This window comes from Caretta caretta, chromosome 5 (assembly GCF_965140235.1).
Source record: "Caretta caretta isolate rCarCar2 chromosome 5, rCarCar1.hap1, whole genome shotgun sequence".
Lineage (NCBI taxonomy): Eukaryota > Metazoa > Chordata > Testudines > Cheloniidae > Caretta > Caretta caretta.
The window spans coordinates 121,388,490-121,410,291 of record NC_134210.1 but is presented as its reverse complement, the minus strand read 5'-3'; the positions used below and the strand labels follow the sequence as shown (position 1 = coordinate 121,410,291).

General features: G+C 49.6%; 1 protein-coding gene across 2 annotated transcripts in view; it reads left to right on the top strand.

Annotated features, from left to right (window-relative positions):
- The window catches only part of ECPAS (Ecm29 proteasome adaptor and scaffold), a 91,534-nt gene that overhangs the window by 66,740 nt on the left and 2,992 nt on the right, over window positions 1–21,802 (top strand). For both annotated transcript variants that reach the window (XM_048850792.2, XM_048850791.2), the window contains exons 36-48: window positions 550–615; window positions 2,846–2,935; window positions 3,167–3,233; window positions 4,203–4,294; window positions 4,401–4,467; window positions 4,770–4,961; window positions 13,315–13,523; window positions 14,338–14,381; window positions 15,350–15,542; window positions 16,331–16,472; window positions 17,196–17,301; window positions 17,490–17,578; window positions 20,787–20,858. In XM_048850792.2, coding sequence (XP_048706749.1) covers window positions 550–615; window positions 2,846–2,935; window positions 3,167–3,233; window positions 4,203–4,294; window positions 4,401–4,467; window positions 4,770–4,961; window positions 13,315–13,523; window positions 14,338–14,381; window positions 15,350–15,542; window positions 16,331–16,472; window positions 17,196–17,301; window positions 17,490–17,578; window positions 20,787–20,858 — 1,429 coding nt within the window. The remainder of the gene's footprint in view (window positions 1–549; window positions 616–2,845; window positions 2,936–3,166; window positions 3,234–4,202; window positions 4,295–4,400; window positions 4,468–4,769; window positions 4,962–13,314; window positions 13,524–14,337; window positions 14,382–15,349; window positions 15,543–16,330; window positions 16,473–17,195; window positions 17,302–17,489; window positions 17,579–20,786; window positions 20,859–21,802) is intronic.

Genomic DNA, 21,802 nt, shown 5'->3' with positions numbered 1-21,802 from the left:
GTTAAGGGAATTAGCTAATGTATCTACTGAACTGTTATCTGTTGTTTGTGTATGACACAGAGAACCATGGAGTTACTGGAGGATTTTTTTAAATGTCCTGTGTGCCCCCAATCTTTCATAAAGGGAAAAAAGCAATCCTGACAATAACTGTTAGTAAATCTGACTTCAGCCCTGAATAAAAAGTTCTGGAACAGCCAGAGACCTCTGTAAGTATGTAGGCTGCATCTACACTAACAAACCTGGCACCTGTTTCCCAGAAATGCTACCTCTGAAGCACCGTTGCTAGTTATAGTGTAAACTCCAGTGTAGATCAGATTGGGGTGTTTTCAGCACTGTCATTAAACCCTGGGCTTTCCTAATGGAGAGGGGTATTAGACTACTGTGATCTCCCAAGGCCCCATTGCTGACATCTGCTACTTGCCTGTATTTATCCGAAAACATGCCCGAGTCAGAGTTTGTGGGGAAACACGTTCCATTTGATGCTGAGATTTGGTGGCTTTTTCCACTGCCTTCAGATTAAGTCTGTTTTGTTTGTTCGGTTTCCTTTAGGCTGCAATGGATAGTGCAAGACTTAGTGCTGCTAAATCGTCTCCCATGATGGAAACAATTAATATGGTAGGTATTTGATTTAGGAAAGGCCCTAAAGTAGACTTGTGGGAGGGTGGATAATGATCAAAGTGGTAACATGGTGGGGAACTTCTCTTCAGGCTTTTATCAGACAACCATTCATTTGATTGTCAGAGTTCCACAGGTATGGGCTCTTGTCCACCTCTTCATTCGGTTAATGCCTTCTCTCCCCCCACCCCCTCAATACCTCATCCAGGAGGCTACTGGCCCTCCTTCTGCATCATAGCAACTGCCATGCAGACACATGGGGTGATCCACATCTGATGTCCATTGTCATGGTTCCATGGAGGTCAGTAGAGCTGCGACAGTTGGCGCCAGCTGAGGAGCTGCCCAGGATGTGGTGAAGAGCATAGGGAGTGTTTGTTTTTTTCTTAAGGGTGACAACTAATGTTGCTCCGTGGGAGACCCAACAATTTCAGGGGGATGCTGAATGCTAGCATGGAGGGACTCCTCCACTTCTTTAAGAGTCGAAATGCTTCTCCTCTGTAGTTAGCCTTGTCTCCACTTGCCCGAGGATCTGCACCCTAATTTGTTCCCAGCTTGGGTCCACAGGAGGCAGTGTGAGGGAATTGCTCTTGGACACCGGCTCAGAGCTCTGTTGTTTTTCTCTTTCTTCTGTCCTACCAGTGGTTTTTAGTGCTTTAGACATTTAGATCTGGGTCAGGACAGTACTTCAGTGGGAAACCTTTGGGGAAAATCCAGCTGCTGTTGAAATGGTGTAGGTTATTCAGTATTCCACACCTGTTTTTCCTGAGTTCAGCCTTCACTGGTGCCCAGGCACGCTGTCATGGGATGCTGTTCTGCTGGAGGAGCTGCCGTCTGAGTGAAAAGTACAGCTGTGGCCTCTTCTTCGGTTTGAACTCTATGGCTGTCTTCAGAAGGGATAGGGCTGTGACCGCCACTCTTTACCCAGCCTGTGACATGAAGGCAGACAGGAATATAAACACCGGCGCTGGCGGCTGTCCCAGTTGTTCTTAATAAAACCTCCGTTGTGCGAGGTGCTGTGGCTGTTCCGTGCCATTGTGCGCTCGGTTATGTGGTCTCTAAAGCACCTGTGGATAAAAGGCTGTATGTGACATTGTATGTGCTGGTGCCCTAAAGACTTCAGCGGCTGCTGCTGTCTCCCCCGGCTGGGAGAGAAGAGGCGGCTGGTGGTGGTGTCTTCTCACCTCCTCCCAGCGGCCTGTGTGACACTGCTGCCCCCTGCCGTGGGTGCTCTCTGGGTCTCACCGAGGCCGCAGTGCTCCCTGCAGTAGTCAGGCACAGGCCCCACAAAGACAGGCTCTGCTCCCAGCACAGCCATCTGCTGTAAAGAAATGAAGCCATCTTGTCTTCTGTGCATCCCCTGCTCATGTGGACGCAATTTCATGTGGCTCGGAGAAGCAGACTCCCTGGTAAAGGGCAATAGCAAATTGCTCACAGGATGTATTGGCCTTGGAGGGCTGTCCGTGAGACACAAGGCCTGCAGCTGACGCACCACGCTTGGGCTCCACCTAATGGCTCAGTCTTACCTTTGGTGACAATGTTGCCAAACGTCCTAATAATCTGAGGGTTTCTGTACTGTCAGCATAACTCCATGAGCAATGTAGCTTGGAATGGGAATGCTTCCTTTTTTATTACTGACTTAAATCTATAGAAACCCTAGGAAGGAAGCGGAGGAAAGTGCTATGCTTTTGATGGGGTTTCTGGTGTTCCAGAGACATGATTGTTTAAAAAATCATGGTTTTTAGAAGAGAAATTTCCTTCCATTTGCTATTAACATCTTAGATGATTGAGGTTGGAAATAATCTCAGCATTGTCTGGTTCTGATGTGTTAGTGCTGCGGTGTTGAGGTTTCCCGTGGCTGCTGGGGAATGTTTATGTCCCCGCCAAAATTTACACCCACAAATTTATTTACTTGGTAGCGGTTTTATTTTATATAGTCTTAAAAATACAAAGGGCCCAATTCAGCACTTTGATGCACCAGCTCTACAACGGGGCAACCGTTGGTTTCAGTGGGGTCGCCCAAGTGTACGACGGGTGTAACTGCGTGATGAATCAGGCTGCTAATCTGTATTTGGGGCCTGACAGTGTCCCTTTAAAATGAGTGCTGCACGCTACAGTAAGCTCCCAAGTGCGGTGAAGAACAAGCAGATTGCATCTTTTCTGTTTATGGCACAGACCTGGCTTCAGTGTCTTCGCCTCAAGGTTTACTCTTTCATCCCTTCCCTTTCCATAGTGCTTGCAGTATCTGGATGTGTCTGTCCTGGGTGAGCTGGTTCCTCGGCTGTGTGAGCTGATCAGAAGTGGAATAGGCCTGGGCACTAAGGTATGTGTGCAGCATTACTAAGACTTGGGCAGTGGGGGAGGCAAAATGCTGCAACGGCAACCTTATGCTGCGCTTGTAATAGCCGAAAACTGCACCTTTCCGATCGGGATTCCTGTCCACCCGCCTTACTTGTTTCTCTACATGTGTACTAATAAACTCACCTTTGTTGTGCAGCTGGTGGATTCTGTAGGATAAGCTAATAACCTTGATTTTTCTCTTGCAACCTTTCAGGGAGGCTGTGCTAGCGTCATTGTGTCCCTGACCACTCAGTGTCCCCAGGACTTAACGCCGTACTCAGGTAAGGTTCGCTTTCAGATGCGTTTAGACTCTTTTCTGAATAGCCTGGTTTCCACTGTCCCTATTTGCTGCCAGCACAGAGTGCTCTTTGTGTTCCCTGGCCCTCCCTCGGAGCTGCTTCACGCAGAAAAGGGTTGTAGGATAAGCCCTAAAAGGGGTTGAGGGCGTGGCTCAGCAATGGGCCTAGGGCCTCTCCCTGCCATGTCTGACGCCGACTAGCGATAGCTGTGTTTTAACTGCAGTTGCGAGCACATTTTCCTTCACCAGCATGACCAGGGATTAAGGATATAACAGGGCTGTCCCCCTACACAGCTAGGGCACGTTTCCGCCCTGGAATGGGACTTCAGCAGTGCTGCCCAACTTTGCGAAAATCTTGTTTAATGCACTGGCCAGCAGTGGCTTTGTTCTGCTGTAGGGACTCGCTCATGCTTTTAAGTCTGCTACTGCCTTCAAGCTGATGGAGTTGCTTTTTCAGCTCAGGAAGTAGGGGCTCATGCTGTTAGACCTGAAAGCCTTGTGTTCAGCCCCTACTGGCCACCTAATGAGGGACACAGCTACTGTTGGAGCATCCAAGGCTTTATCACGATTTGGGAGCCTTGGGCAGGTCTTGTCTACGTTACGAGAAGGAAATATAGTTGAATGGGTTGGGGGACAATGGTGCTGAAACCAGATGCCCTTGTAGATCAGCTATGGCTATGCGTGTCACTAGCTGCAGAACAGCAGTATTGTCCTCCTGGCTACGCTCCCGTGACAGCTGTTCTAACCGGTTTCAGTTTTGCGTGTTTACATGGGGCCAGATGGAGTTTTATCATCCTGTTAAAGGACACTTTTTCATGCATAATTAACAAACTAAAGAAAGTGACTGATGCAGAAACAGAAATGATGTAATAAAATACAGGCACTTTCTAACCCATAGCAGTACTAGTCCAAGTTTGCGTTAGCAGAATCAATCCTGTCTCTTTTCAAACAGGCAAACTCATGAGTGCTTTACTCAGTGGGCTGACTGATCGCAACAGCGTGGTGCAGAAGTCTTTTGCATTTGCTATGGGGCATCTAGTTCGGGTGAGCTGGTGTCTTTTAATTGTATTTATTATATTGTTTTTTTGGGGAGGGGGATGGTTACGTGTATTTAAATGATTTGAGTCTCTCTCTGACTTTTTTTTTAAAGACCTCCCGGGATAGTAGCACTGAGAAACTACTGCAGAAGCTCAACAGCTGGTACATGGAGAAGGAAGGTATGTGGTTTTTGGTGGTATTTCAGGCTTACCATATGATGCAGGGAACCAGCTCCTGGGTGTGGGAGATGCTGGTCAAGGCGTGTTCTAGTATTTTTCATCCCCATTCATGTAGTGCACTAATGTGTAAATTTACTGGATGAATAACTAATAGAAAACATAATGCTGCTCCTCTCCTATACACCCGTGTGACTCCCTCCCCTGCTTCCGTGGAGTCACTCTGGATTCTCACCAGCGAGGGAGAGAAGTCTCTGGCTCCAAATGACCAAACTGTGTCATTGTTTTCTCCCCTTGTCCTTCAGAACCGATCTATAGGATAGGCTGTGCTTTAACTGTTCATGCCATCGGGCGCTACAGCCCGGATGTGTTGAAGAACCATGCCAAACAGGTCTTGCCTCTGGCATTTCTGGGCATGCATGAGGTCCCAGATGAAGAGAAAGGAGAGAAGGATGATTCTAATCTGTGGACCGAAGTGTGGCAGGAAAATGTACCTGGTAAGTTGACTGGGAGATGGGTAGACACTTGCTTATTGCTGGGAATCTAGAGGAAACATCATCCATAAAATATGCGAAAAATTTAACCTTTAATTCTAATTCAAGTGCCTGCTCATGTCCATTCCATGTTAGGGGTGTGTGTGCTCGCCACATGCACCAGTGCCAGAAGTTTTTCCCTCCGTGGTATCCGTAGTGGACCAGCTCTGATGCCCCCTGGAGCGGTGCGCACATGCCGTGGTATAAGGGGCTGTCATAAATATAAAGGGAAGGGTAAACCCCTTTGAAATCCCTCCTGGCCAGGGGAAAGCTCCTCTCACCTGTAAAGGGTTAAGAAGCTAAAGGTAACCTCGCTGGCACCTGACCAAAATGACCAATGAGGAGACAAGATACTTTCAAAAGCTGGGAGGAGGGAGAGGAACAAAGAGTCTGTCTCTCTCTGTGTGCTGCTCTTGCCAGGGACAGAACAGGAATGGAGTCTTAGAACTTTTAGTAAGTAATCTAGCTAGGTATGTGTTAGATTATGATTTCTTTAAATGGCTGAGAAAGGAATTGTGCTGAATAGAATAACTATTTCTGTCTGTGTATCTTTTTTGTAACTTAAGGTTTTGCCTAGAGGGGTTCTCTATGTTTTTGAATCTAATTACCCTGTAAGATATCTACATCCTGATTTTACAGGGGGGATTTCTTTATTTCTATTTACTTCTATTTTTTATTAAAAGTCTTCTTGTAAAAACTGAATGCTTTTTCATTGTTCTCAGATCCAAGGGTTTGGGTCTGTGGTCACCTATGCAAATTGGTGAGGCTTTTTATCCAACATTTCCCAGGAAAGGGGGGGTGCAAGTGTTGGGAGGATTGTTCATTGTTCTTAAGATCCAAGGGTCTGGGTCTGTAGTCACCTAGGCAAATTGGTGAGGCTTTTTACTAAACCTTGTCCAGGAAATGGGGTGCAAGGTTTTGGGAAGTATTTTGGGGGGAAAGACGCGTCCAAACAGCTCTTCCCCAGTAACCAGTATTAGTTTGGTGGTGGTAGCGGCCATTCCAAGGATAACGGGTGTAATATTTTGTACCTTGGGGAAGTTTTGACCTAAGCTGGTAAAGATAAGCTTAGGAGGTTTTTCATGCAGGTCCCCACATCTGTACCCTAGAGTTCAGAGTGGGGGAGGAACCTTGACAGGGGCGCCGCCAGCTCCCCCCACCCTCAGTTCCTTCTTGCTGCCAGTGATGGTGCTGGAACGTCTGCTGCTTTGGTTAGCTTTTCGCTTTGTTCAGTGTGTCTCACGAACGTTTTTTCCTGTAGAAAAGTTGTATATAGTTAATAGTTACCCTTAGTGTTAGTTAGGGTGACCCGATTTTATAGGGACAGTCTCCATTTTTGGGTCTTTTTCTTATATCGGCTCCTATTACCCCCCACCCCCGTCCCAATTTTTCACACGTGCTGTCTGGTTACCCCACTGTTAGTTCTAGTTAGTTGGTCCCAGACAGGACTCGGCCTAGGACCGGGGCATGCCCTGGTCCCCGGCCCGGTCCCCAGGCTTTAAGTCGTGCGATCATTGTAAGCAGCCTATGCTCGTCAGCGACCCGCATGGTAATTGTTTAAGGTGTCTAGGCGAAAGACACATAAGCAACAAGTGTCGCATCTGTAAATCATTTAAACCCTGAACAAAAAGGGGGAGAGACATCCATCTCAGGACACTCCTGATGGAGTCGGTGCTGACCTTGGCACCGGAGCACAGGTCTGACTTAGCCCCAAGAACTGCAGCGTTGGTGCGGAGCGCCCCGCTGGTGCCATCGACAAGCTGGCACCGATCCCTGTCCCCGGCCAAGAAGCCCAAGAGGATCGTGAGGGAAACATCTCCCACTTCCCGTAAGGGAAAGGAGAGGGCCAGAGGAGAGCCAAGACTCATGCTGGGCAGCTCAACACCTCCATCAGGGAGTCAGTCCCCAGCTCCATTCGAGCGGTCTAGCCCATCCCGTACTATGCTTGCCACACCAGACTGTGATGAGGGCCTTTGTCAACTCGAAGTTCCGTCGACGCCCAAGGACCTGCAGGCAGCACAGGAGATCCTGACGCTACCGGTGCCGCCCACACTGGCTCTGGCGGTACCCAAGCCCAGGGCTAAACCGACTTCGGGACCGTTCTGCATGTCCCCGCCTCAGCGGCTCCACTCCCCATCGTGGGAGACGTCCCGCCAGCACTCGCCCGCACGGAGCCATCATGCCCCGGAAATAGGGAGGCAGGCTCAGAGAAGCCCTCTTCGGTCTCCGGAGCCTGGGCACCGACAGCAGGATTCAAGGCGCGGCTTGCCAGTGACCTGGCACAGACCTTCAGAGGCATGCACTCCGCGGCATGACCGTCAAGACTGACCCTTCATGTCTCTAATGCCTTGGCACCGATCACGCGACCGATTGGTTGAGCGGGGTGGCTCTGTTCGGGGCTGTCCCCTGACCTACCAGGACTGGGGAGAAGTGCCTCTCCCCCCCGCCCCACAGCCCAGGTGCTGCTGTGGGGAGAAACAGTTGGGGGAAGTCCTGCACCCCAAACCCCTCATTCCCGGCCACACCCCATCCCCAGCCAGAACCCTCACCCCCCCCCCCCCCCCCCACTTCACCCTGCATCCCAGCCCCAAGCTTCTCATCCCCAGCCCCACCCTAAAGCACACACTCCCAGCCAGTGTCACACATCACCTCCATATTGGTGCACATAACAAAATTCATTCCACACATGGTTGGGAAAAGTTAGAGGGCACACTGCTGCCAGGGTGGCTTTACCCCATATGAGGAGGTATTGAAAATTATTAATACCCTATGGCAAACCCCCTCCTCCCTGGCACTCATTTCAAAAAGAGCTGAGCACAAATATTTTGTGCCAGCTAAAGGCCACGAGTATCTCTATACTCACCTGGCCACAAACTCCGTCATAGTTGAGGCAGTTAACCAGAGGGAGAGGCAGGGTCAACCCAGGGCTATGCCCAAGAATAAAGACTTGAAGAGACTGGGTCTGTTTGTGCGAAAACTTGAGTCGTCTTCCAGTCTTCAGTTGAGAGTGGCCAACCACCAAGCTCTCCTTAGTCGCTGTGACTACAAAATGTGGCAGGCCATGGCCAAATTCAAGCTCTTGCTGCCCGAAGGGTCCAGGAAGGAATTCCGGGCGATCCTCGAGGAGGGCATGGCTGTGGCCAGAGCAGCCCTCCAGGCAGCTTCGGACACAGCGGACTCCATGGCTTGCACCATGGCCTCTGCCATCTCCATGCAGAGGGCATCCTGGCTGCTCCTCTCAGGTCTGTCGACTGAGGCTCAGCAGTTGATGCAGGACCTCCCCTTCGACGGCCAGGCCCTGTTTGCAGAGCAGATGGACCAAAGCTGCATGGACCGAAAGACACTGAAAGCACTACCCTGAAAACTCCAGGGCTGTACGTCCCTGGTCCAGCCCGTAAGTGGCTCAAACCACAGCCATCTCAGGGTCAAGGGAGCCCACCCCGGCAGGAGCCACCCCACAAAAAGAGCAGGGGCTACAAGCGCTGCCCGAGCCACCCACCTCCCCCCTTTGCCCAATTGGGCTCGACCCGCAATAATCGGGGAGGCAAGTGAGCATTTTTAGGGTGCGTCCGAGGGCGACCTACCAGACTATAGCCCAGATCTGGGAATTGGTCCTGCTTTGAGCAGGGGGTTGGACTAGATGACCTTCAGGGGTCCCTTCCAACCCTGATATTCTATGATTCTATGATCTGTCTTTCCTGCTGTTCTCCAACCGCCTTTTCTTTTTTCCTCCCCGCATGGACCTCTATAACTTCGAACTGCTGGATCCTCAATACTGTGGTACAGGGTTATATGCTCCAGTTTCTTTCTAGCCCCCCTTCCCCATCCCTCTTCAGGGACACCTCTCACAAGAGTCTTCTTGCACGGGAGGTAGAAGGGTTGCCACAGTTGGGTGCGGTCGGAAAGGTTCCTCGTGAGTACAGGAACAAAGGGTTCTATTCTCGGTACTTTCTAATCCTGAAGGCCAAGGGTGGTCTATGGCCCATCCTGAACCTGCAAAACCTCAACAAATACTTGAAGCTGAAGTTCCACGTGGTCTCCCTGGCCTCAATCATCCCGTCCCTGGATCTGTGAGACTGATATGCCGCCCTCAAATTGAAGGACGCATATTTCCACATAGCGATCTTTCAAGTCACAGAAGCTTCCTACGTTTCACAGTGGGACCCGACAACTATCAGTTCGCATTCCTCCCATTCAGTCTTGCGTCAGCACCAAGGGTGTTCTTCAAGTGCATGTCGGTAATAGCCGCTTACCTCAGACGTCGAGGTGTCCAGATCTACCTGTACCTCAATGACTGGCTCGTCAAAGGCTGCTCAAAGTCCCAAGTCCAAAGGGATGTTGCAGTGCTGCAGGCCGTGTGCCGATCCCTGGGCCTGCTGGTAAACGACTAAAAGTCGACGTTAGTTCTGGTGCAGAGGATAGAATTCATTGGAGCGGTGCTCAACTCTATCTGTGCCAGAGTGTTCCTGCCGCAGGAGAGGTTCCAAGCGTTGGTGAAGCTCATCGTGGGAGTCTCCGCGTTCCCCTGACCATGGCCAGGGTTTGCCTGAGCCTGTTGGGCCACATGGCAGCATGCACATACGTTGTCCCCCATGCCAGGCTCCGGATGTGGCCCTTACTGCAGTGACTGGCGACGGTCTATTCTCAGTCTAGAGATCACTTCGAAAAGGTCATTACCATCCCACTGACAATACTTACCTCGCTACAATGGTGAAGTAACCCCAGGACGGTCCTGGAAGGAGTTCCATTTGACAACCCTTGTCACATAATTGAGTTGATATCGGACGCCTTGGACTTCGGCTGGGGAGTGCATCTTGGTGGCCTCCAGATCCAGGGCATATGGTCCCCAGAGGACGTTGCATATAATCGTCAAAGAGCTCAGAGCAGTACACTTGGCCTGCGGAGTCTTTCTACCGCACCTGGCGGGCAAGGTGGTGAGAGTGTTGATGGACAGTACAGCCTCGATGTTGTACATCAACAGGCAGTGGGGAGCATGCTTTTCGGCGCTCTGCCAAGAGGCTCTCAGATTGTGGGATTTCTGCATCGACCACACGATCCACCTGGAAGCCTGTCACCTCCCCGGTGTCAGGAACACGCTGACAGATTGCCTCAGCAGGTCTTTTCTTTCACCATGAGTGGTTGCTTGATCCAGAGGTAGCCCAGACACTCTTCCAGAGGTGGGGAACTCCCCGAGTGGATCTGTTCGCCATCAGACAGAACAGGAAATGTCATCTCTTCTGTTCCCTGCAGGGCCTGGGCAAGTGCTCCCTCTCCGACACCTTCCTTCTGTCATGGTCGGAGGAAACTGATGTACGTGTTCCCTCCAATCCCAGTCATCAGCAGAGTCCTGTCAAAGGTCAAGAGAGACAAAGCCGAAGTCATCATGGTCACCCTGGCATGGCCAACATTGGTTTGGCACACTGATGGACCTGGTGGTGGCCACTCCCTGGCCCCTTCCCGACTGACCAGATCTGCTCTCTCAGGATCACGGGCATCTCCTTCACCCCAACCTCTCCCCCCTCCACCTCACAGCGTGGATGTTGCATGGTTGAACTCGGAGGAGTGGACCTGCTCTAACGTGGTCCAGCACGTCCTCCCGGAAAGCGGGAAGCCTTCCATTAGAGCAACCTACCCGGCTAAGTGGATGAGGTTCTCCCACTGGGTGTCTGAGCGTAGCATCTCTCCGTCGTGCTCCTTCTTACAATCTATCTTAGATTACCTGCTCCATTTTAAGAACCAGGGGCTGGCCCTCTCTTCCATCAGGGTGCATCTTGCTACTATCTCCGCTTTTCATCCGCTGATCGAGTATCAGATGGTGTTCTCACAAGACATGTCTGTCCAATTCCTGAGAGGCCTCGAGAGACTCTTCCCACCGACGCGGGCGCCTGTCCCACAGTGGAACCTTAACTTGGTTCTTTCTAGGCTCACGGGCCAGCCCTTTGAACCTATCGGCTCCTGCTCCCTCTCCCACCAGTCATGGAAGGACACATTCCTTGTGGCCATAACATCCGCGAGGCAAGTGTCAGAGCTTAAAACCCAGATATTGGAGCCACCATATACAGTATCCTACAAGGACAAAGTCCATCCAGCCTTCCATGTTAATCAGGACACCACCTTTGGCAGAGTCCTGATTAACATGGAAGGCAGACATCTTCCTCCCAGTGTTTTGTCCCAAGCCACACACCATTAGTGAGAAAAGGAGGCTGCACGCCCTGGACGTCAGACGTTCCCTGGCATCTTACCTGGAGCGTGCCAAGCTTTTCCGCAGGTTGACGCAGCTCTTCGTCGCGACAGCGGACAGGGTAAAGGGCCTTCTGGGGTCCTCACAGAGGATTTCCAGCTGGATCACCTCTGGCATCTAGACTGTTACGAGCTGGCACAGGTCCCACTTCTACCGCTGATTGTGAGGACCCCCTTGACCAGAGCTCAGGTGTCCTCGGCAGCCTTCCTGGCACACGTTCCCATCCAGGACGTTTCCAGGGCTGTGACGTGGTCCTTGGTTCACACGTTCATGGTGCATTATGCCATCACGCAGCAGGCCAGGGACGACGCTTGGTTCGGCAGGGCTGTGTTGCAATCTGCTCGTCCATGAACTCCTACCCGGTGCCTCTGTTGGCACTGCTTGGGAGTCCCCTAACGTGGAATGGACCTGAGCAAGCACTCGAAGAAGGGAAGACAGTTATGTTTTCCGTAACTGGTGTTCTTCGAGATGTGTTGCTCGTGTCCATTCCACAACCCGCCCTCTTTTCCCACTGTCGGAGTTTCCGGGAAGAAGGAACTGAGAGTTGGGGGAGCTGGCAGCGCCCCTTATACCATGGCATGTGTGCGCCGCTCCAGGGGGTGCCAGAGCCATCCACTGCAGATACCACGGAGGGAAAAACTTCTGGCACCAGCGTATATGGCAAGCGCACGCACCTCGTGTGGCATGGACATCAGCAACACATCTTGAAGAACCCACCAGTTTCGGAAAACGGTAACTGTCTTCTCTGCAGAAAATTTTTGAAGAGTGTGGGAAAATTTGCAAGGTTATTTTTAACCAATTGATATCAAAACACATGAAAAGACTAATATTGTATCTTTAGGGACCTGTTTTAATAGGACTTGCTGGTCACCCTAACTATGCTTTTTTTAATTTAATTTTTTTTATTTTAAAACCAAACCCAGCCAAACCTTCATTTCCTACCAGAGACCCTGCCCACCTTTCGCACTTTCCAGATATTGTAGGGAGGGATGGGTGACAAGATGGCTTCAGCGGGAGTTGCTAGGTGCCAATGCTTGTTCAAAAAAAAAAAGAAAAATCAAGCTGCTTATTTAGGTGCTTAAATCAGGGTGTAGGCTACTATCTTTCGGCCGCCTTTTTATCAAGAAGGATGACCCAATGATTACAGCTGTAGCCTCGGGTCTGGGAGATGCCTGTTTAGTTCCCTGCTCTACCACACAAAACCTGTGTGACCTTGGGCAAGTCACTTAGCCTCTTTGTGCCTCAGTTTCCCATATGCAAAGTGGGGACAACACGTGATGGATATACATGAATTACAGGTTGTGAGGCGCTGGATGCTATTGTAATAGGGGATACCGTAGATATTTTTGAAAATCTCAGCCCCAGCATTCAAAAGCTTCATGGAATGAAATTTGCTCTTGCTGCAGGTACTGATGGAGGGAGGGGCATTAAGGCTGATGCCCAGTACCTGTGCTAGCCTGATTGAAATTGGAGATCTCTTTTGGTTTGGGGTCTAGTAGGTGGTGCTCATAGTATTAACTCCAAAGAGTGGGTGTTACCCAAAGGAGGGCTCTGGATACCAGTTTCAACAGCTTTATGTCCTGGGATGAAGGACGATGCAGCTGTGTAATTTGCCCATTGTGAGTGACTTGCGTGCTCTTTCTCTGCTGTTTAGTGATCTGGTTTCAAAAGTCCCAACCAGTCAGTAGGTTACTGTTGCAGACCTCTTCCCTAGGACCTGAGGAACTGCAGCCATCAAATTTAGTAAGGGATATGGTTTTTGAAGAAAAATAAAATGTCCCTGGAAATTGACAAGAGAAATACCCCAATCCTCACAAGATCAAGGGATGGAGATAGGCTCTCCTGTTCAATTGTGTATTAAAGACCCTCTTAAATCAGTTCTGAAGGATTTAGCAAACATGGTGAGGAGGAGCTGGAATGACTCCCAGTTACTTGGCTCTACGATGAGTCATCTGGAGGTTACTGTGGTGACTCGGCTCACAGCCAGAAGAGGAGAATCCTTTTACTACTTGAGGATCAGCTTTTTTTTCCTTTGATGTCCTAAAATTACAGCTTTTCTCTGTGTTTGATACACAGGCACTTATGGTGGCATTAGGTTGTATATGCAGGAGTTGATCGCCATTACCCAGAAGGCTCTGCAGTCCCCGTCTTGGAAGATGAAAGCCCAGGGAGCAGCTGCCATGGCATCTATTGCCAAACAAACTGGTTCCCTGGTGCCGCCCCATCTGGGAATGGTGGTTGGTGCATTGTTGCAAGGTCTATCTGGAAGAACGTGGACAGGAAAGGTAAACAAGTGGGGCCAAGTGGATTGAGAGAGGCTCAGGTGTTCAGTCCCTTAGCCCAGAAATGGAACATAGCGAGCCATAAACATTCCCATCCCTGCAGGGAGTGTGATTCCAAATGTATCTTGCTTTGGTTGATGGACCCTTCCTGTCCTGTGTGTTCCTATGATACAAAGAGGGGCACTGAGGTTTTCTGGCCTGAGCATGTGGCTGTTTAATAGATCAGATACCCAAACTGCTTTGTTCCTGTTTGATTTAGAGCGAGTGGGACTTGTGCATGTTTTTAAATGACGAGGCATGGAACCAGAGGAATTAAAGGTGGTGGAAATGGGAAAACTCTGGCTATGCCCAGTCGGTAATGGAAATAAGTGCACCAAGTAGCATACGTAAGCACATGGAGTTAAAAAAAACAAAACAAAAAAACCTTAACGTAAATGAGAATCTGGTTCTTCAGACAACTTTCTATTCCTCTGGCAGCACGCATTTAGACACACTTTAAGGCCCAGTTTTGCAGCCAGGACAGTGTGAGTGAGAACCTGGCTGTGTCATGTTTTTGGAATGTAGGCATCTAGTCAGCTAGTTTTCTGCGGGAAGAATGAGTGAGTGGGGAGGATGAGATTAAAACAGTGCAGTTTATAGTGGCGTGATGGAAAGAATGTGCCCCTTGTAGAGGTGAGTGGCATTTGGATGCTTCTCCAGCATCTGAGTCTGAGCCACAGAGTTAGGGATACCAGTGAAAACCGTGCAGGAGGAAAGCACTGTCTCACCGTGAAGTTGTTCTCATGAGCACATCTCACTTTTTTTTTAATGCTCACAGGAGGAGCTGCTGAAAGCGATCGCCAGCGTTGTCTCTGCATGCAGGTAACCGGAACTGGATGCCACCCTAATCTCCCACTGGACATAGACTCTTTATCTCCTCTCCCCTCTGATCTCGGGCTGGGGGCTGTTGGGCAGAAGCCGGAGTTGGCAGCAGAGCTCCTCAGTGGATGTAGGGACAGGATGGGAGAAGTGGGATGGTGACGGTGGTGAATGGATGGGCGAGTGGATTACAGGGGTGGGAAAGACAGAGGGATGGGGGACGGAGGAGGAAATGACATGAGGGTTGTATTGAAAGTGTGAGGAGGAAGAACACAGGAAGTGGGAAAAGTGTGAGGAAGAAGAGGGAACAACAGATACTGCAAGACTGAGGAAGAGCTCAGGTACAGAAATGTACTTATGGGAAGGAAGGGAGAGAGAATGAAGCCACAGAGAGTGAAACATTGCCCTTAGAACGGAGGGTGTGTGTATGTACGCTGGTGAACGCTGGGAGAAGGATTTCCCTGCCTCTGGTGGAGATTTGCACACTCTGGAGCTAACGGGCTTACTTTCGTTCATTGAGATTCTCCTGGACAGCATTTTTCCCATTTGCAAATGCCCTAGACTCCACCAAATGACAAGGAACCCCTCCCTCTTCCAAGAAAAACTTCCCAGAGGAGAGTGCCATTAGAACGCACCTCCAAGGGCTGCATCTTCTCCAGGCAAATTACTGGATGTTTTTGGGGATGGCCAGAAGATCTTGTCTAGAGCACTGTGAACCAACCATGCCCCTTAGGCCTAGAAAAGGGCCCAATCAGGCTCTGAGCTCTTCACTGGCACCAGTAAGACTCTGTGTGTTTGGAATAACCCATTTTATTTAACCTGTATTAAAATAAAAAGGATGGAAAGTCTGTGAATTGTGGCAGTAAAGGGTGTGGGGTCCTGGGTTCAAGATGTCGGAGCTGCTTACTTAACAAACAGCCTCAGGGGGGTGTAACTTGTGTTTGACCTTCCATGTGCTTCTGGTGTTTCAGTGTAGAGTTGCAGATGTCTGTGCCTAATCAGCCCAGCGTCAATGATGTTGTCCAGGCTGTCCTGAAAGAGTGTCGCAAAGAGAACCTCAAGTACAAGATGGTAGCTCTCAGATGTACGGCAGATGTGCTGAAAGCAACAAAGGAAGACCGGTTCCAGGAGCTGGCGGACATCGTCTTTCCGATGATAAAGAAGGTGACGCTTCAGCTTTTTGATTTACTTTGTTTTTAAAACCAGCTGGCGGTCGTAGGCCTGCCCGGGTGAAGTCATGTCCGTGGGGCTCTTTTTCTCCTCAGGGCTGATGGTTTGAAAAGCTCTCCCCATTCAGACTGGTCCAGTACAGGTGTGAACGTCTCCCACTTGTAATCTCACAAGTTTCTCCTTGTCCCCACTTTTTTGATTTGTCTAGACTTAGTTTCTAGGAAGGTTGAGGGGCTAAACTGGAGTTCTGCGTGGTTTCCGGCGTGCCGTGCCGTGCGGTGCTTCTCCAGAAAGACATTAAAACCCAAGTCCCTGGCTGCTCTGCTGGAAACTAAAGATCCCATGACACTGTCTCAAACCACAGGGATTTGCCCACTGTGTTTGCATAGCATTTCTCCTCCAAACCCACTGTTGGGCAGTGCGGTGTCTGCTGGTTGCAGCCCCCCCATCTGAATCCTGAAGAGTGTGATTTTTTTCAAGTGCTGAGCATCTGCAGGTTGGGCTGAAGTCAATGGGAACTACAAACATGCTGCCCCTGTGAAAATTCAGCCCTGTGTTGTTAAAGCACTTTGGGGTCCTTCCGGATGAAAGACAGCATAGAAATTAGTAACATTTCTGTAGCTTTTCCTGATGGCAACAGAACGTCAGTGAATTGAGGTTCTCTAACTGTGTGGTGTGGGTGGATTATATAATGACTAGATACAAGGGCTGTTTGTTAGGAAAGCGTCCTGTGGAATAAACAAAGCATAATATCCTTCCCCCCATTACTGGTACCTCTCCAGAATTCTCATGAGAGCGTAGGAGCCGGTTCACCAAAGAATGATGATGACGAGAACGAAAAAGAAAAAGAGCTTCAGATGGAATCTCTGCTCTGTGCCTTTGAGAGTTTGGGCAAGGCCTGGCCTAGGAATCTGGAGACGCAGCGTAAGTTGGATCAGACAAATAATGAGCAAAGCTGGCAGTGTGTGGATCAAAGAGTATTTGCTTTAAAAAGGGACTCAACCAGAAAGCACGCTGAGGGATGCGGAGGAATGTCCAGGACTTTCAAGAGCCATTTGCTTGAGCAGTGGGGTCAGTTGCTGCAATCCTGGCAGTAATTTACAGTAACTGGGGAAGATGCTCTGTCTTTCGCACTCCAACAAATGTACACTGCACAGACTGTCTTTGCCCAGGCCAACCCCTGAAGAGTCCTTACAAGTGCACTCAGTGCCATATACCAGGCTGTTTTGAAGGCGTAGAGTGATGTGATGGGACGTGTAGGCCAATGTTTCCTAACTGGGGGTGTCTGAAGCAAGACACCTAAATAAGTGGTCTGGTTTTCCCAGATGCTGAGCACCCACTGTTTCCACTAATGTCAACAGGAACTTCAGGGGCTCAGCATCTCTGAATGATCAGGCCCCTTTTTACTGAGATGACAGAATGTGGATTTGGTTGCCTGTGATTAGGCCTCCATGTATGGAAGTGTTGCCCCGTCAGGATCAACCAGGGTTTCAGGGTCCTTTGTGGGAGGAGGATGTTTTGAGCTCCTTGCAGTGACTGATCTAATTTGGAGCATGGGCATAGACAACGATATTAGTGTGAAGTAGGGAAAGTACACATCTGCCTTCCCCTTATTAATGTAATGCCACCCTAATTTGTTGTTTTCAGGCTGCTATTGGCAAGAGCTGTGCAAATTAATGTGTGAGCGTCTGAAACTCAGTACGTGGAAAGTGCAGCTTGGAGTGCTACAGGCCATGAACGCCTATTTTCAAGGGTAATTTTCCTGCTTGTACTTCACTTTTATTTCCTGCCTTCACTCAGGCATTTTGTCCTTTTCATGAAATTGTGACAAATGCACTATTACATTGGCTGTAATGATTCCTCCGAGTCAGCCAAGCGGATCCTTAGAGTGGCTTGTTTCCTTCGGCACAATGAGTCTCACACTGCTTTTAAATTTGCTAGGTTAATGCTTTTTGAAGAGGCGCACTCAGACCCCGGGGCTTTGACAGAAATCCTGTTGGAAACCTGCTCATCTATCACACACTCATTAGGTAAATATATTTTCCCAGCAGGTGGCTGGTGATGAACAGCTTGTTTAAATGCTCGTCTTCTGGGAGCTGGCTGGTGGATGTATTTGAACCTCTCTCTCTGGGGACACGTTCAGTGAAGTGTAATCTGTAACGTTATCGCCCACAACCTTGAGTTCCCTTTAATCTCCCTCCCTTGGGTTGGCTGTTGAAGACAGTATTGCCCATGACGCTTTGACCAGAAGTGTCAGACTCCTTTAGAGCAGGCACACCCCTTCGTCTCCGATACTAAATACCTTGATTTTGGAGGTGGTAGATTGCTGTGTGGCTCCTTCCAGGACTGTACTTTCTACAAATCCATAGCTTCCCCCATAAGAGTTCTCCTTGCAGAAGATGAGTCACGTAGGACTGGAGAACTGAATGAAACATAATTTTCCCAGTCTCTTCATTCAGACTTTTTATAGCTTGGCCAAGTTCACACCTGAAACAATAGCCATGTTTATCTCTGGTGTAGTTCCCTCAAAGTCAATGGAGTTGTACCAGAGACTATTTTGGCCCTATATATCCATGATCATTGTTTAGGATGGAAATTTTCTTACCCAAGAATTTCCTTTCTGCTAGCAGTGTCTCCCATAATTCTAATATGTCTGGGTTGCTCCTCTGCACTCTGCAGTTTCTGGAGGCAGTTCAAAGCTGCAGCGCAATGTGAGCTGGCCATCAGATGAGTCATTTCAAAGCTGTATAAAAAGTCACATGCAGGGTTGTTTTAGCCACGTTGGCCCCAGGATATTAGAGAGCCAAGGTGGATGAGGTAAGATCTTTTATTGGACCAACTTCTGTTGGCGAGAGACGAGCATTCGAGCTTACACGGGGCTCTTTTTCGGGTCTGGGAAATGTCACAGCTAAATACAAGGCGGAACAGATTGTTTAGCAGGAGTTAATACATATTTCAAGGGACCATTCAAGGAAAAGTGGCCCATTAACACACTTCTCCAGTCATAAGGGGGCGGGGAAGAAGCTAGAGGGTAGGATAGTTTAGTGGGTTATAGATTGTTGTAATAAGCCATAAATCCACTGTTTATTCAGTTCGGGATTTTTCATGTTAGTTATGAAGTTAAGCTTAAAAATCAAGAACTAAAAATCATGGCTTCCACTCTCCTGTCCGTTAGGTCCTTAGGGAACAATTCCCTAGCTAGGGAGGTTTCTGTGGCATTGGTCTTTTGGGCTTCAGTGAGAGCATTCTCTGGTTCTTGCAGCTAATAGAACCAAAGGTCGTGATCGCTGCTACATTTAACCTGTGTCAGACTTGTCCCTGATTATGTCTTTGAAGAAGGAGCGCAGGGGACTTGCTGCCTCGGGGGAGGATTTGGAGGGAAGGTATTTGCTTTTAGGCTCATCCTCGGAAGCCTGCTCAGGTTCAATCTGGACTGTGGCCACAACCTTTTTGCACAGGGCCTCAAACTTCTCAGAGGGAAAAAAAAATTGTTACATTTTTTCCTCAAGTCTTGCGCAGATTTGGAGCCCGGAAGCTCTCCTTCCTCGGCAGAGGAGGAATAGTCTGACTCGGAGGTGTCTCTTCTGGATTATTTTGTTCTTTTTCCTCCCACTTTTTATTCCTTGTGGACTTTTTTGACTTTCTGGCGAGATTTGCTGGAGATGGTGACCAGAGTGCAACCCAGACGTGGCTTGCTTTGTGCAGAGCCCGGAGAAATTTCTCCCTAGCTGTGTGCTCCTTCAGGATCCCATTCTTCTTGAGCAGGAGATGGGATCTCATTATCACCATTTTCTGACTCGAACTGGGGGTGGCGGGAAGGCTGGATATAAGCCCTGAGGGTGCTCAAGGCCCATTCCCAGATTTACCCCTGGGTCATCTGGATGAAGTCCTCCTCAGAGCCTCTCCCTGTTCTGCCTTGGGTCTCCTGGTCAGGCTTTTCGGGGTGGAGTCATGGGGAGGGATCCTAGCTTGTCTGTCTGACTCAGAGCCTCACGCCCATGCGGGTGCTAGGGTTGGTTGCATGGGAGGAGGCTGGGCATAATTCGCCCTCTGCTGATCCTGGGAAGGCTCCCTCATGGGCAGAGCACTGTTTGGATCTCCCCTGGCCTTCGTGCAGCTGCTGTGCCATGCCAGTAAGGGGGAAAAGGAGCTCAGCAGAAAGGCATTGCAGTGGAGGCTCCAGGGGCTGGAGCTGCACAGACCCCCACCAAGGAAGAAGGAGGGAGGCTTGAGATCAGAGAAAAGGCCCACTGCTGCCCGGAAAGGGCAGGAAACAGTAAAGAGATTGGAGCAAATGAACTGTCACTTCACTGCTGCAGAGGTAGGAGATCTGGCAGCAAGTGGGAGGAGGGGGCATGGCCAGCCGTGAAGCACCTCCAGGACCTGCAGAGTTAAGGGGAGCAGCCCCTTCCCAGACCTCTCAGAATGGTGGGAGATGATGGGCTGCAAAAGGAAACCAGAGATGCGAGTCTGTGGTGCACCTTTTAAGAGAGGCCATGTTTGTGCCCCCCCAGTCCTGCTATGCTTCCAACACGCCTCTCCTGCACCCAACCCCATGGCCAAGGAAGGCGCCCTAAGGCTGTCTGCAGTGTCTGTGTTGGGGAATCGACCCCTGGGCAGATATAGGGCTCTTAGGGCCCCTTTATGCCACTTCCGTCCTTTTATGTGGCTCAAAGGGGCCAGTGTGGGGATAAGGATGTCACCCCAGGGGCTGAGGACCATGGAAGTGCTTGTGCGAGTTATGGTCACAGGAAAACAACTTGGTCTCTGGTGACGCTGGGTGAAAGCCCATATAACCTAATACCCTATTGATTTAGGAAATACCCGGATGGTTATTTTAAGCATTACCAAGCCACAAGTTTATTGAAAGGAGACTCCTCTACATAAAGAGTTGTTTCTCAAGGACTCTGATGTAGGAATATGACTGTATTAAAATTTCACCGGTGTTTGTTAGCCTCCAATTCCTCTTTAACATGTGGAACAGTTGCACTGTGTGTACTGTACCAGAAGGCGATGCATGATGCTTTTCTAACATGGTGGGGGAGTCTGTGTATTTGCAGACTCTCTGCTATTAATACACCTGACTATCCGTGGGGATTTCTGAGCTGGCCATATGATGGACAGAAGTGTTCGGAGCTACAAAAGCTAAAGTACTTTGTGGCAACAAATGGCTAAAGCTGTATTTGTGCCACTGATGTATACTCAGCTTTGAAAGTTGGCTGCATTCTTTCTCCATAGAAAATAGGAGCTACACCTCCATCAGAACAGAAGCATTGTCTGTGATAGAACTGCTGCTCACCAGACTTAAAGGTGAGGTTCTTTGTCTGCTTATCATGTGGAAGATCCGAGTCTGAGATTCCAGCTGTGTGTGTGGCCCCAAGGCCTGGAAGGGCGGAGAAGGCGATGCCTTTTGTTGCTCTGCATTTACTCTGCTGGGTGATTTAGGAGCAACGTCGACCCGCTGCATGTAGCCCTTCTCACCTGGAAGGACCGCGCAGCACTGACATGGGGTGGAGGCGGGAAAAGTGGGAGGGAGAAATTCTGAGTTATGGTTGGAGAAGCTGTGGATGAATCCAAGGTTGCGAATCCAAGGTATGTCCCCCTTGGTGTGAGAACCCTTCAAGACGGAGAGTTAGGTGGAGAGAGCACAGGCCTGGGAGTCAGGATATTGAGGTTCTTTCTCCAGCTCTGTCTCAGACTCAAGGTGTCAGATTTTGCATTGTGCTCTGGCCCTTCTGTGCTGCTCCATGGCTGGCATTGGTAGAAATGCTGCCTGCCCCCTGGAGGGCTGGAGGAGGCTTTGCTGTGCAGGAAGTGCTTCTCCTCTTCTTGTAACACCTGTGCTGAATTTAGCCTCTCAGTTTGGGGTTCCATCCCCTTTAAGGCCTAAACAGGTGTGTTCCTGCAGTTGCTCTTTATTTAGTGAACTTTCTCCTGTTGAGCCTTTACGTTCCTGCTCTAGCTCCATGTGTCTCCTTTAGTGGAAGAGGGCTGTGTATTCCTTTTTCCTGCTGCTCTTCTGGCTTCTCCGTGATACACTTGGAGCAAATGCCCCCCAAGCCCTTCTTTCCCTCATGCTGAGCCCTGTGAACCACATTTAGCCAGGCCTTGGTGGGCACAGCTCCTGTTGAAGTCCATGGGACTTGCATTGTGTAAGGCAGGCTGAACTTTCCCCATGTGGTTGATAATCCTGCAGGATCTCCTCCCTGAATAGCGATTTGGATCATGCGTAGAACTCGAAGCGGTTCCTGTTT